Genomic DNA, 15,883 nt, shown 5'->3' on the forward strand with positions numbered 1-15,883 from the left:
TCACAGTTAAGTGGCAGAGCTCAGATTGAAACACAGGTGTTTCCAAAAACCTATTATTCCAAAATATATCATTCTTAAAGCTAGGCTTTTTGCCTACATGTGCCAAATAAGTGTTTAGAAAGAAGTTTCTCGGCCGGGCGCGGTGGCTCACGCCTGTAATCCTAGCACTCTGGGAGGCCGAGGTGGGCGGATTGCTCGAGGTCAGGAGTTCGAAACCAGCCTGAGCAAGAGCGAGACCTTGTCTCTACTATAAATAGAAAGAAATTAATTGGCCAACTAATATATATAGAAAAAAATTAGCCGGGCATGGTGGCACGCCTGTAGTCCCAGCTACTCGGGAGGCTGAGGCAGGAGGATTGCTTGAGCCCAGGAGTTTGAGGTTGCTGTGAGCTAGGCTAACACCATGGCACTCACTCTAGCCTGTGCAACAAAGCGAGACTCTGTCTCAAAAAAAAAGAAGTTTCTCTTTTTTAGTTTTAACCTTCAAAGTGAGCACCGTTACATACACACACAAACACACACAGCTATTGCTTAAAGATTTTTTTTAAACTGTCCTGTTTTACATACTTTCTCTTAATTTAATGTGACATTTTCTGTTTATAGAGAGAGCTATCCCAAATCACGAATGCCTAGGGCACAGAGCTACCCAGATAACCATCAGGAATTTTCAGGTTAGATTTTATAAATTCTAAACATTGAAATGTTTATATGTTTATGTCATTGGATAATGTTTTGTGTAGGCGGGAGAGGAGATTTTTGATAAATAAAAATCTGTGAATGTGCTTTTCATTATTAAAAATATTTGACTTTTTAATAACATGATTTTATTATATGTTTCTTAGCAGATTATGATAACCCTATCTTTGAGAAATTTGGAAAAGGAGGAACATATCCAAGAAGGTATCATGTTTCATATCATCATCAAGAGTATAATGATGGTAAGTTTCTGGCAATTTGACCACAACAGTTTGTTAAAAGTCTCAAAAAACAATAATAATAAATATAAATTTAAAAAAAAATCTCATATTTGTGTAATACTGTTAGAAATAAATTTGTTCCTAAATCACTTAGTTTTCTGGTTAAAACAGCTTTTCTGAGGAGAGTGGGTTATAATTAAAACTATAATGACATTTTAGTTTTGTGTCAATTTATCTCATAATACTTATCTTTCCCTTAAAAGGAGTAATTTTTAAATGGTATTAATTAGAAAATTACTCCTTGATGATGAAATTCATGTTTGCATTATCTCTTTAAGAAAAAAAACTTGCTACCTATAAACTTTCAAATCTTTGTTTTATATTTTGAAATCATTATTGGAAATGAGAGTAAAATATTTTTCCTCCTTTTTATCTAAAAGTGAGGGGATTCTTTTATATGATTTGTGTTTTGCCATAAGAGATTATTTGAATTTGGATTCAGATCCTGTTTATTTTTTCCCTCCCAATCCTTGCTGTTTCAAATACTTTTAAAGCATAACATATTAATAAAAGGTATAAGGTAATTCTGTTTTCATTTTTTAGGTCGTAAAACTTTTCCAAGAGCTAGAAGGACCCAGGGGACCAGCTTCCGGTCTCCTGTGAGTTTCAGTCCTACTGATCACTCCTTAAGCACTAGTAGTGGAAGCAGTATTTTTACCCCAGAGTATGATGATAGTCGAATAAGAAGAAGGGGAAGTGACATAGACAATCCTACTCTGACTGTAATGGACATCAGCCCACCCAGCCGTTGTAAGTAATAGAAAATGGCATAATGAAATATAAAGCAAAACTTTTGCAGAATTTTACAGTATTAAAAGGAATAAATACCTAGTGAGTCCTCAGGATGAGATGAACTCCTCAAAAGAGGTAATGATGCTGTTTCTAAAAATGGCTGGACACCACATATACTCACCAGCAAACTGGTATTAACTGAGCAGCACCTAAGTAGACATATAGGTACTACAGTAATAGGGTATTGGGGAGGGGGGAGGGGGACGGGTATATACATACATAATGAGTGAGATGTGCACCATCTGGGGGATGGTCATGCTGGAGACTCATACTTGTGGGGGCAGGGGGGTAAGGTCATTTATTGAAACCTTAAAATCTGTACCCCCATAATATGCCGAAAAAAATAAATAAAATAAATAAAAATGGCTGGAATGTCAGGAATAAAGCATGGTATCACTGCTAATTAGATAATTCTGTCCTTTGCTTTTATTAGGAAAATGGTTAACAACTAGTCATTTTTTCATCCATTTAGGCTATATATCCTTGTTGAGTGCCTAGCACTGAGATTTTAAACATGACCTCTAAGACAGTCTAATGGGGAGAATGATATATGGAGAAATAATTACAGTATAGCATTTAAACTAAATCTTAAATGTGGCTAAAAATTAACTAGTTAAGGAGCTAACAGGTGTAAGAGGCCATGGCATATTCTGAAAATGGGGAGTAGTTCATTTTGGGGTGATGTCAAGGATCTTACTTGAGACACTAGGAATAGGCCTACAGTGGTAACTAAGACCACATTTCAGAGTATTTGGACTCTATCCTGTAAGCAGTGCATACAGAGATTCTTGTTCAAAGGTACTTATTGCAGCACAATTTACATACCTGAATTCCTCTTTTCTGTGCTAGTATTGTCATAGTTTATTTTACATTTCTAACTCCATGCTACATTGCTATTATTTTTGCTTTAGAGAGCTTTCATTTAAAATGATTAAAAATAAGAGAAGAATGTCTTTTATATATACCTTCAGTTTATCTGTTTCTTTTTCTTCTTTTTCTTCCTTCTTCCTTCTTCTTCCTTCTTCTTTCTTCTTCTTCCTCCTCCTCCTCCTTCTTCCTCCTCCTCCTTTTTTTTTTTTTTTCTTTCTTGGAGACAGAGTCTATCTTTGTTTCCTGGATGTGACAGCAGTGGCATGATGATAGCTCATAGCTCACTGCAACCTCAAACTCCTGGGCTTAAGTGATCCTCCTGCCTCAGTCTCCCAAGTAGCCGCGACTACAGGCACATGCCACCACACCCAGCTAATTTTTCTATTTTTTGTAGAGCCAGGGTCTCACTGTGTTGCTCAGGCTGGTCTTGAACTCCTGACCTAATGATCTTCCCTCCTCAGTCTCCCAAAGTGCAAGGATTAACAGCACCCGGAACCCTACTGAGTCTGTTCATGATCCTATTGAAAGAATTCTTTATTTCTATTACTGTTTTTTATTTGAAGCAATTTTGTTTGCCTCTTTCCTGCAGTTCCCATCTCTCTGCTGAAATTCTCTGTCTGTTCATGCATGTTTTGTCTACCTTTTCCATTAGGACCTTTTACTATTAATCATAGGTATTTTAAATTTTCTGTCTGAATCTCTTGAGTCTGATTGTGTTGATTGCTTTCTCTTTTGATTTTTTTTTTTTTTTTTTTTTTTGGTTTGCTTTTTTGTGTGTCTTACAATTTTACTTTGAATGCCAGACATCGAGTATAGAACAACAGAGACTGAGGTAAATAGAATTTAGGCCTGGAAATAGACACAGATGATCTGCTAGGCAATTATTGTGGGAGTTTGAGTCAGGAGTTGTGCTGGGTTTGGATTTTGTTGTGGCTACACAGGGCTACAGTCCCTGTGCACTACTGACTTCAGGTTCCTCTAGTTACCTTGTGCTGGTTTACTAGAGGGATTTTCTTTCTTTCTTTCTCTTTTTTTTTTTTTTTTTTTTTTTGAGACAGAGTCTCACTTTGTTGCCTGGGCTAGACTGAGTGCTGTGGCATCAGCCTAGCTAACAGCAACCTCAATCTCCTGGGCTCAAGCAATCCTGCTGCCTCAGCCTCCCAAGTAGCTGGGACTACAGGCATGCACTACCATGCCCGGCTAATTTTTTCTATATATATTAGTTGGCCAATTAATTTCTTTCTATTTACAGTAGAGAGCCTCTCACTCTCAGGCTGGTTTCGAACTCCTGACCTCAAGCAATCCGCCCGCCTCGGCCTCCCAGAGTGCTAGGATTACAGGCGTGAGCCACCATGCCGGCTTAGAGGGATTTTCTTAATGGTCCTGCTCCACCCTCAGCCTTTGGCCTTCTTGTGTGCCTACTTCTCAGAGAGGGAGGGCCATCTCTCTGTGCCCTTGTCCCTTTCTCAGTAGATTGCTATTACTTTTTAGCCTAGAATAGGGGAGGCAGAATGGAGGGTTCTCTGTTATCCTGTCCACCTTAAGTCTTAGGCAGGCTTAATTTCCCTGGTTCTCAGAGATGGGCTTTCTCAGGGATCCTGCCCATCTTCTAGGAGTAGGAGAACTCTCATGGTTAAGGCCAGAGAGGGTTTCCAGCCCTTCTTTCAGGGATAAAGTTTTCTTTCTTTTCTATTCCCCTAGCATCAGTGGGTTTTTACCCATAACCTGGTGTTGACAGGTTTTTGCTATTCTTCCTCCAGCAGTTTAAGGCTCTTATTTGTTAGGGGAGAAGGCTTTGGGAGGAGCTTTCTACCTTTCCCATAATAGTGGGCCATTCCCCTTCTCTAGGCCTCAACCACCAAGGGAAGTCTTCTCTGGTCTCCTGCTCCTGTACATAGTAGAGGTCCACAGATAAGACTTTGAGCAGGTATGAACTCACCTTGGTAGCTCCCAAAGGTTCAAAATGCTTACCAACTCACACTTGTTAAAAATGGAGCTGAGTTCTTCTGACCTACTTGTGTGAGTCTTTCTCCGTGCTCTGCCCCAAGTGAGCCAGTGCTTCTGTTCCATCTCTTCTTGGAAGTACTGGGTTTTCATTAGATGACAGGCTACTTGGTTGCCCTACAATCTTATTAATACTTTTCCGATATGGTCAGTGAAGGTTATAATTTTTAGACTACTCAGATTTCGTTTGCTATTAGGATGGGAGTGATGCTCTTTCCAGCTTTCTATATTGTGGGCAGAAACTGAAAAACTAATTACAGATATTGTTGTAATAAAGATTAGAAATAATGCATCTTACAGTTTTTGACATCTTAGATTGAGTGAAAGATGTTACTACATTTGTAATCAGGAAAAAAATCATCTCAGAAAAGTGAGTCATGGGGTTATGAACCCTGTTTGGGTTTAGAATTCTTAGAAAATTGACTAAAGAGAAAAATTTTGAAAGATGGTAACCGTTATGAATTTGGATAGTTATGATTTTTTCCTTATATTCAGATACATTCCATTAAGAATATCACTAATACAGTACACTCATTTCATCCTTAACCATTTGTGTACCATATGACTATTCCATTTTAAGAAAGTGTTCTTTTTCAGCACCTCGAGCTCCAACCAACTGGAGATTGGGCAAACTGCTTGGCCAAGGAGCCTTTGGTAGAGTCTACCTCTGTTATGATGTTGATACAGGAAGAGAATTGGCTGTTAAGCAAGTTCAATTTGACCCAGATAGCCCTGAGACCAGCAAGGTAAAAATCACTGCACAAACTACTTTGTCACATAAAAGAAGCATTTTTACTTTAAATAAATAACATTCAGTAGGATTTTTGTTATTTTCTTAGTACAAATTATTTGCAAAACAGATGATTAAATATGTTTATCTACTTTGTACTTTTTGTACTTTAGTTATATTCCTAATCTGATTTAGTGTTGCTTTAGCATGCCATCAAGGAATGTTTAAAAATTTATTGATTAGAGACTTTAAAATGTTTGTTCCTTGGGAAGTAAAAATTTCAAATGAAATCACCTTGATAATCTGTGAAATTAGAATTTTTTGGTTTTACTAATAATGTTGAAAAGACTTAATAGCGAGTTCTGTCTTTCAGGAAGTCAATGCACTTGAGTGTGAAATTCAGTTGTTGAAAAACTTGCTGCATGAGCGAATTGTTCAGTATTATGGCTGTTTGAGGGATCCCCAGGAAAAAAAACTTTCCATATTTATGGAATATATGCCAGGGGTAAGTTAGTACATCTTTTTGAAAATAGACATATTCTATTTAAAATCTTAGTTGACAAAAGAAAAACAAAAGCTTTGATTATCGAATGTTAACCCTAGTTAAGGACATTTTGGAAGGGTTTTAAATTAGAACTTGGTAACATTTTATTTTCTATCCTCTTTATATATCTTTGTATTTTTTTTTTTAACTCAATGCTGAAATATTCTAAAGTAGATTATAGACATCATAGCAGTTTTCATCCTCAGATTTCCCTGACTACCATAAAATACCCATTATAGCTATTTATTCAAACCAGGTTCCAGTTCAGGACCACATATTACATTTAATTGTTATGTCCCTTAATTCTCTTTTTATTTAGAGCAGTCAATTATATAATACAGATTTGACAAAGAAAACAGGATAGTTGTTCTGTTAACAGTCTCATCTCATGGATTTTTTTTTTTGAGACAGAGTCTCACTTTGTTGCCCAGGCTAGAGTGAGTGCCGTGGTGTCAGCCTAGCTCACAGCAACCTCAAACTCCTGGGCTCCAGTGATCCTTCTGCCTAACTTTCCCGAGTAGCTGGGACTACAGGCATGCGCCACCATGCCCGGCTGATTTTTTCTATATGTATTAGTTGCCCAATTACTTTCTTTCTATTTATGGTAGAGATGGGGTCTTGCTGTTGCTCAGGCTGGTTTTGAACTCCTGACCTTGAGCAATCCGCCCGCCTCGGCCTCCCAAGTGCTAGGATTATAGGCGTGAGCCACTGCGCCTGGCCCTCATGGATTTTTTAAATTGTATTCTCATGGGTTTCGTTTAATTTGTTCGTTTATCTCTTTATTTCCTCTAAACTCCACGTTAGATCTAAAGTCTAAATTAGGTCCCAGTTAAACCTTTTTTATTTTGACACATTATAGATGAAGCTATGTACTTCATGTTGCATCCCATCAGGAGATGTACAGTTTCTGGTGGTTCTACTGTAGTGATGCTAAGATTGACTGCTAGATTAGGAGGATTGATGTACTAATTCCTGCATTGTACACTTTCGTTTTTTTCTGTAGACCAGAAAGTAATCTGAGGTTTAGCAATGGCACATACGAATATCCATCTCCTTTTCAACCATCCATCTAATGTTTTAAACGCCAGTTAATATAGTCATTGCTGGAGTCAGTAATTTCATCAGGAGTTGCAAAATGTGATTTGTGGCCTCTGTCATTCCTTATATTTTATTTTTCATGTTTGTAGTGTACATTCTTATATTAGTGATTTTCAAGATGGTGGTTGGTATATTTCCTCATTTAAAAATATGTGTATTCCCATAATTTAAAAGGTAGTGTATGGTAGAAAAAAGAGTTTGATTTATGGGTCTTTATGGGGGTAGCTGATTAGAATTGTATCTACATACAATTGTATGTACAAAGTTGCAGTTTGAGCTTATGGATAAATAAAACTGTGGAGCAATATTCTTAACCATCCTCATTGTCACAAGAACAACAGTAAGCTTATTTCTTATCATTATAAATAATCATTTATAGTGACACCATTGTTACTCAGTAGTTACTATTACTACTTTTTTATTTTCCAAACTTCTGTTGCAAATTTCACTTGGTTTAAAAAAAACCCTCTTGGAAAACAAATTGGGGGATATATAAAGGCTATAAAAATGTTGAAGCTGGCCGGGCGCTGTGGCTCACGCCTGTAATCCTAGCTCTTGGGAGGCCGAGGCGGGCGGATTGCTCAAGGTCAGGAGTTCGAAACCAGCCTGAGCAAGAGTGAGACCCCGTCTCTACTATAAATAGAAAGAAATTAATTGGCCAACTGATATATATATAAAAAATTAGCCGGGCATAGTGGCGCATGCCTGTAGTCCCAGCTACTCGGGAGGCTGAGGCAGAAGGATCACTGGAGCCCAGGAGTTTGAGGTTGCTGTGAGCTAGGCTGACGGCACGGCACTCACTCTAGCCTGGACAACAAAGCGAGACTCTGTCTCAAAAAAAAAAAAAAAAAAAAATGTTGAAGCTTTTTGACTTGGTAATCTCACAGAAATTTATTCTACAAAAGTAATCCAAAAGAAAGGATAAACTCTGTGCATTTATTAATATTTTAGTATTATATGTGATGTGGAAAAAAGGGAATGTTAGTGCCCATAGTGGAAATAAATTATAATGTCATTTTCTCAAGAGAATATATGTTAAAAATTAAAATTATGAAGGCCATCTTGTTCCATGAAGGAAGTACTTACAGTAAGACAGAGGAAAAGAATACAAAATGCTTTTTAATGATGATTATGACATTAAAAATGTATCTGTATTTGGAAAGGGACAGAAGAGACATAGAAAAATCAAAATGTATTGAGAGCGTGAAAGATTTCTCTCTTGTTCAGATTTCCATTACTATTTGTGCAATAAATATTTAAATTGAAAACAGAAAATAATTGAGTAAGTATAAATAGAGATCCAGATTGTTGAAGATAAGATTAATGAAAATATTTTATTGGTTAAAACTGATTTATATCACAAATGGAAATGTATAATCTTTTTATATTCAGCCATCTTAAGACTAAATGAGGCTCACGCCTGTAATCCTAGCACTCTGGGAGGCCGAGGCAGGAGGATTGCTTGAGCTCAGACGTTCGAGACCAGCCTGAGCAAGAGTGAGACCCTGTCTCTACTAAAAAATAGAAAGAAATTTGGCTGGGCAACTAAACATTATATATATATATATATATGAATTGGCCATGTAGGCCAGGCGCGGTGGCTCACGCCTGTAATCCTAGCACTCTGGGAGGCCGAGGTGGGCAGATTGCTCGAGGTCAGGAGTTTGAAACCAGCCTGAGCAAGAGCGAGACCCCGTCTCTACTTTTTAAATAGAAAGAAATTAATTGGCCAACTCATATGTATAGAAAAAATTAGCCAGGCATGGTGGCGCATGCTTGTAGTCCCAGCTACTCAGGAGGCTGAGGCAGAAGGATTGCTTGAGCCCAAGAGTTTGAGGCTGCTCTGAGCCACGCTGGCGCCACGGCACTCACTCTAGCCTGAGCAACAAAGTGAGACTCTGTCTCAAAAGAAAAAAAAAATTAGCCACGTATAGTGGCGCACACTTATAGTCCCAGCTACTTGAGAGGCTGAGGCAGGAGGATCACTTGAGCCCAGGAGTTTTAGATTGCTGTGAGCTAAGTTGATGCCATGGCACTCTCGCCAGGGCAACAGAGCAAGGCTCTGTCTCAAAAACAAACAAACCAAGACTAAATCAGGACTATTCAGGAAGAGGAGGTGGGTGGTAGATTATGTTTCTCATTAGCTACACTTGGTTTATAAGGGCAGCTATCTCCTCCAAAGCTTGAGTTGTCATTCCTTGAATTTGAAAAGCATGTTATTAAATTAATAATAGCTCGTTGAAAATCTAAATGAATTATACAACATATGGCAAGCCCATGGCAGTTGCTGGACATACATATGTTCCTAGACTTTGCTGAATCCCCAGTTTGTGATTGATACTATGTAATTTCTCTCCTTAAATTAGTGTGATGGGCCCCTTTGTGCCCTAGACTCAAGCCCTGTCAAAATTGTCATTTCATTCAGTTTTCCCAATCCATTCCTTAGTTTATCTGGAACTACTTTCAGACTTGGAACCATAACTTTCTTTTGTTTTCAGTGCCTGGACTGGCTTCTCTCTTATTATTCTTTCTCTCTGCTTTTCTCTCTCCCTCTCTCCCCCTCTCTCCCACACGCATCTCGTTTTTAGCTGGCACAGTGCTTCTCAACTTGTTTCAATTGTGTGCAATGAAGAAGTTAACATTTTTATAGTACACAGAGGTAAACAGACTATGCTGAGGGAGCTATTAGTGGCCACAGGCCGCTGACACAGCTGCCCAGAGGATCCGTAACTCCATTATCCATTTGCAGCCTACCAGTATTTTTTTGGCCATTCGTTTGGCAAGGTCAGTTCTAGCAGAGTTATTCTGTGTATTACTGCAAGTAGAGACACACTAAATAGACTGTCAACAAACAAGCCATGCTGAATTGTAGGTGTGAGTGGTTGACTGGGCACACTTGATGCCTAAAGACTTTCCACATGTATGTTTGCAAGTTTGGGTCTGTAGAATTGCAAATTGCTCTCCCTCCAGGGATGGCTTATGAATAGTGGAGACGACAAATGGTTAAATCTGTAAAATCCTAGGATCTACTTTCATATGACAGAGTACATAGTTTATCAAAATTCAAGGAAAGGGGCCGGGCGCTGTGGCTCACGCCTGTAATCCTAGCTCTTGGGAGGCCGAGGCGGGCGGATTGCTCAAGGTCAGGAGTTCAAAACCAGCCTGAGCAAGAGCGAGACCCCGTCTCTACTATAAATAGAAAGAAATTAATTGGCCAACTGATATATATATAAAAAAAAATTAGCCGGGCATGGTGGTGCATGCCTGTAGTCCCAGCTACTCGGGAGGCTGAGGCAGGAGGATCGCTTGAGCCCAGGAGTTTGAGGTTGCTGTGAGCTAGGCTGATGCCACGGCACTCACTCTAGCCTGGACAACAAAGAGAGACTCTGTCTCAAAAAAAAAAAAACAAAAAAAAAAAAACAAAAAAAAAAATTCAAGGAAAGGCAAAAACACTTGTATATATTTTCTTGTTGAAAAAAATATTTGTCCCTCAGGAAGCATTTTATTTCCATCTTCCAAAGTAGGTGATTTTTAATGAGCTTGCACATTGGAATCATTAGGGAAGCTTTTTCAAAATTCAAATGCCTATTTCTCACCTCAGACTGATTAAGCATCCTCAGAGATGGCACCTCATCCTGCCCTAAAAACACTTCAGAAAATTTGAAATTCCTCTTTAATATATTTTCTCATGTTTTGAACTAGAGTGTTGAGTATATAAAGGAAAAACTTAAAAATATCTTATGTGTTTTGATTTTCTAATCATACATACTCATTTTTTCTCTTGAGAAATCAGCAGATGTCAATAAAACACTATTTAAAAACAGAATAAGAACAAAATAAAATTCAAGTATGACATACTTATATGAGTGAGTAGGGAAAACAAAAATATATGTAGGACAAAAAAAGGCCAGATAAAATTACTAGAGAATTTTTAAAAATAGAATTAGACAAATAGGATAGGACGTAGTTCGAACCAACATAGTAATATAAATAAGAATATCAGTCAAAACATAGTTTTTAAAGGCTTCCTTCAGCTGTAACCCATACTCTTCCACAGTTCTTGTCAGGAAATACAGGTGACTTTTATGTTCAATTGCATGTCATAATATGTGTTCACTGAGAATCCCTGCACTCTCCAACTATATAACCTCCTGGACATGATGAGGAGTCTCTTAAAAATAAAGCTTTAATAGTGGTTTTCCTTTCAAACCATACAATAGGTTCTTTTGTTGTTTTCTTTTATCCTAGGGTTCAATTAAGGACCAATTAAAAGCATATGGAGCTCTTACTGAGAATGTGACTAGGAAATACACCCGTCAGATTCTGGAGGGTGTCCATTATTTGCACAGTAATATGATTGTCCATAGAGATATCAAAGGTAAGTAATGAGGTATTTTTTAAGTACACAGTTCTTTGTGAATGTTAATGAAACAAGTGATATGGTTAAAACTTTAAACGTGTAAATTAATACATCTACTTTTAAAATACCACAAGGAAACAATTCTCTTGGTTTCTCATGGACTCTGTCAATGTTCCATGAGACCAGTTCTGATGTTCAGGTCCCCACAAGTGGATAACTCCACCGTGGGGGTTCACAGAATCAATAAAGTTTAAGAGACCATACTTGTAAGCCCATGTTTTCCTACATATTGCATGGGCATTAGAATAGAGTAGTTAACCTTGCCAGAAAGAATGATGAACCATCCTGGTCAAATAAAGAGGTGGGAAGCAAGCTGATTTTAAAGAGGTGGGAAGCAAGCTGATTACAGTAGGGCAAATATATTGAAAAGGGGAAAATGTAAGATAAAAAATTGGATGTGCAATATGATCTCAAGTTTGTAAAAATCAAGTATGACATGGAAGGAAAATTTCTGTATGATTAACAGTGCTCATCACCAAATGGCAAGATGAGTGATAATTATTTTCTTCTGCAGACTTTTGACTTTTTCCATGTTTCCCAAATTTTTATGAGCAACTTTTAAATGGTAAGAGAAAGGGAAGATAGTTCATTCGTTTTAAGTTTAAACCCATGAGTTTAATAAAACTTAAGATGAAAATGAATAGATCATTATTGTTGGGGACCCAACTTACTTCAAAAGCCTAGTTCCTCTATTTTGCCCTTTTTTTTTTTTTTTTTTTTTTTTTTAAATGAACTATACCACAGAAGACCAAATAGTAGATGAAAAGAAACTTATCTTTTTTTTTTGAGACAGAGTCTTACTCTGTTGCCTGGGCTAGGCTGCCTTGGCGTCAGCCTAGCTCACAGCAACCTCAAACTCATGGGCTGAAGTGATCCTCCTGCCTCAGCTTCCCGAGTAGCTGGGACTACAGGCAATGCAACACTATGCCTGCCTGGCTAATTTTTTCTATATATTTTTAGTTGGCCAATTTCTTTCTATTTTTAGTAGAGACGGGGTCTTGCTCTTGCTCAGGCTGGTTTCAAACTCCTGACCTTGAGCGATCTGCCCTTCTTGTCCTCCCAGAGTGCTAGGATTACAACAGGTGTAAGCCACCACGCTCGGCCTAAGAGACTTATCTTTATAGAAGTATTTTGGCTAACGAGTGAAGAAGGAATAATGAACTAATAGATAAAGGCACTAAACATTAATAGTTGCTGACATCACTAAAATGGAGATAGTCTAGAATACAATATCATCTATCTAGTCTGTTCCACACCCCAACCCCCCAGAAAGGAACCTGAATCTGATCAAGCCTCCAGCATTGGTTCAGCATTGGTGATTCCTCTCTCCCTATCTGTGAAATCCTGAGACTCTTCTTCCCTGCTCATGTCTCTGTTATGAGTAAAAACTGGCTTGTTTGTTGTCTTTCCACTGGTTAAATATTTTAGAGACAGTGACTTTTTTGACAGTCCTCCTGTAAGTGTTAGACTGTAGAGATGTTAAATAAGCAGTGCTGTTTTAGAGAATCACTAGTGGCACATTTAGGCTTAAGGTGTGCAGAAAGAGAATGGGTCCTGGTCTTGCCCTTGGATAGAAGCTTTAGAGAAACATCATTGATTAGGCTGGGGAATTTTCTGGAAGAACAGAAAGATAAGTACAAAAGCTCATGATAGGGGTGGAAAGTCTATGTTCTCTTTAGTCTATAATGTAGCTTTTCTTCACTGTTCTTAGAGATCTTTTTTTTAAAAAAATGGTAAGAGCACAAAATATGTATACATATATTTTAGTAGAGATACTAACACAGAAGGAAAGAATCTAATGTGGTTAAGGTTATGGAAAACTTAAGAATTGAAGTAAAATTTAAAAATTAAAATTAGGTAATAAAATTAATGGCTTATTTTAGAATAGATAGTCTATAGGAAAAGTTAAAAATGAGAAGAGAAGTAATTTATAAAAGGCAGAAACTAGACTTAAAATCCCCCCCAAAAGACAGGGGAAGATAGAGAATAAAAACCAAATGAGCCTAGTACACAGATCTTAGATCTTGGTTTTTGATACCCTTCTCCACTAAAAGGGAAATGGCTGATTCTGGGACTGGTGCAGAAAATATACAAGATGAGCCTGGAGCATCTTCTAGTGCCAGAAAGTAAGAAAGTATTCAAAACACCCCAAAACAAAAAAAAAAAATGTAGGTCCATAGTGATATAAATGAATGATTTAATAAATAAAGGGGAGAAGGGACCCAAATCTTTCTTACACAATAATTCCAATTAATTTATGTAGCTAATCAGCCTGGAGCATAACTCCATATTCCTTGATTGTGGAGTGTGCATGGTGAATTTCTTCCAGAGAGTATAGTATGGAAAGCGGGGCCAAGGTGGGAGATGGACTTTACAGTGAAAACCTGATGAACACTACCTCAAGCCAAGTGATTAAAGTAACATCAGCAGTGATGCTGACAGTATGTGCCCTTAATATCATGTGATGAGAATGGCACTTCTGGCCTTCCTCCCCAAAACTTACAACCTCAGTATAATCATGAGAAAAACATTAGACAAATCCTAATTGAGGAATATTCTGTAAAAACCTGACCCCAGTACTCCTCAGAAATGTCAAAGTCATTAAAAACAAGGAAAGTCAGGCCAGGCGCGGTGGCTCATGCCTGTAATCCTAGCACTCTGGGAGTCCGAGGTGAGAGGATTGCTCAAGGTCAGGAGTTGGAGACCAGCCTGAGCAAGAGTGAGACCCCCATCTCTATTACAAATAGAAAGAAATTAGCCAAACAACTGACAATAGAAAACATTAGCCGGGCATGGTGGCGCATGCCTATAGTCCCAGCTACCTGGGAGGCTGTGGCAGGAGGATTGCTTGAGCCCGGGAGTTTGAGGTTGCTGTGAGCTAGGCTGACGCCACGGCACTCACTCTAGCCTAGGCAACAGAGTGAGACTCTGTCTCAAAAATTAAAAAAAAAAAAAAAAAGGAAAGTCTGAGAAAGTGTCATACCCAAGAGGATAAGGAGACAATGATGACTAAATGTAGTGTGGAATCATGGAATAGAAAATGACATTAGAGAAAAACTGAGGAAATCTGAATAAAGTATGGACCTTAGTTAATGATGATGGATTAATATTGGTTCACTAATTGTGATAAATTGTGTACCATACTATTTTAAGATCTTAATCATATGGAAACTGGGTGTGGGGGGATGTGGGAACTCTCTGTACTGTTTTTGCAGTTATTCTGTAAATCTGAAGCTGTCTAAATTTAAAACTTTATTATAAAAGTAAAAAATTTTAAAACAGATTATAAGCTCAAAGGTTGCTTATAAGACATTTAAAATATTAGAAATTGAGAAGTAAAATTAATATAAAGCAAAACAATATTAACAAAAACTTTAAAATATAAGGGAACTAATATTTAAGTAATGGGAGGGGGAATGCTAGAAGTTTTTGATTGTGAAGGTCCCTCAGAAAGCCCCTGAGAAGCTGGCTTCTCAGGGAAGTAAGCTTTAACCATGGGCTTCTTGCTTTGACAGAGAACTGGGGGCCAAGAGCCTGCTCTTGCTTTCTTAGTCCTTCACTGAGCTTTATCCTTAGCCCTTTCCATCTTTCTCCTCTGTTCGCCCTCACCTCCAACCTGTGCCAGTCCTTTTCAGTGGCAGAACCTTCTTAGGACCTGAACCTGAAGCACACACAGCTGACTAAAAGTTCATTGTTCAGGGGGGGAAGGGCATTTATTGAAACCTTAAAATCTGTACCCCCATAATATGCTGAAATAAAAAAAAAGTTCAGTGTTCATGTGGCATATCCTTATGAGCCCCCACTGTGTGACTGGTGTTATGCCAGATACTGCTTGGAGGATGAAAATCAGCCTAATTTAGGAGACATACTGAAGAGTCTACTAAGTAATTCTCTGCTGCTGTTCTTTTATACTATATTCCAGAGTGCTAATAATTTTATTAGTAATTTTACTGAAATTAGGCTATCGTTTTTAGGCGCCAATATCCTGCGAGATTCAACAGGCAATGTCAAATTGGGAGATTTTGGAGCCAGCAAACGACTTCAGACCATCTGTCTGTCAGGGACAGGAATGAAGTCCGTCACAGGCACACCATACTGGATGAGCCCTGAAGTGATCAGTGGAGAAGGATATGGCAGAAAAGCAGATATCTGGTAGGTTTTGATGTTAGGTTTGCCTGAAGACTACCTGCCTTCTTATGTATTTCCATCCAGGATTGAAATTACTAAGCCAGATTTAAATTGTCTTTTGTACTTCTGAAATAGGATGTAAGAATTGTAGGAATTAACACCATTTTAAATTATGCCTCATTGAGGCTTATAATTGACTAAATATTTAGAGTCCTTGAACCTATCTTCCATTATCAAGGTCCTAAGCAAACCATAGCATTAAAAAGCTATCTTATTTCCCTAAAGAACTTTAAAAGTAATCTTTGTCAGTGCTTTATAAT

The 15,883-nt window shown here is 38.0% G+C and overlaps 1 protein-coding gene across 2 annotated transcripts in view; it reads left to right on the forward strand.

Annotated features, from left to right (window-relative positions):
* MAP3K2 (mitogen-activated protein kinase kinase kinase 2) overlaps positions 1 to 15,883 on the forward strand; it is a 69,123-nt gene that overhangs the window by 43,458 nt on the left and 9,782 nt on the right. The window contains exons 10-16 of one of the 2 annotated variants that reach the window (XM_020288543.2): positions 604 to 671; positions 843 to 938; positions 1,521 to 1,727; positions 5,241 to 5,389; positions 5,747 to 5,878; positions 11,264 to 11,393; positions 15,410 to 15,587. In XM_020288543.2, coding sequence (XP_020144132.1) covers positions 604 to 671; positions 843 to 938; positions 1,521 to 1,727; positions 5,241 to 5,389; positions 5,747 to 5,878; positions 11,264 to 11,393; positions 15,410 to 15,587 — 960 coding nt within the window. The remainder of the gene's footprint in view (positions 1 to 603; positions 672 to 842; positions 939 to 1,520; positions 1,728 to 5,240; positions 5,390 to 5,746; positions 5,879 to 11,263; positions 11,394 to 15,409; positions 15,588 to 15,883) is intronic. The other variant, XM_012739950.2, reaches the window with a different exon arrangement.

The sequence above is a fragment of the Microcebus murinus genome, chromosome 8 (assembly GCF_040939455.1).
Source record: "Microcebus murinus isolate Inina chromosome 8, M.murinus_Inina_mat1.0, whole genome shotgun sequence".
Lineage (NCBI taxonomy): Eukaryota > Metazoa > Chordata > Mammalia > Primates > Cheirogaleidae > Microcebus > Microcebus murinus.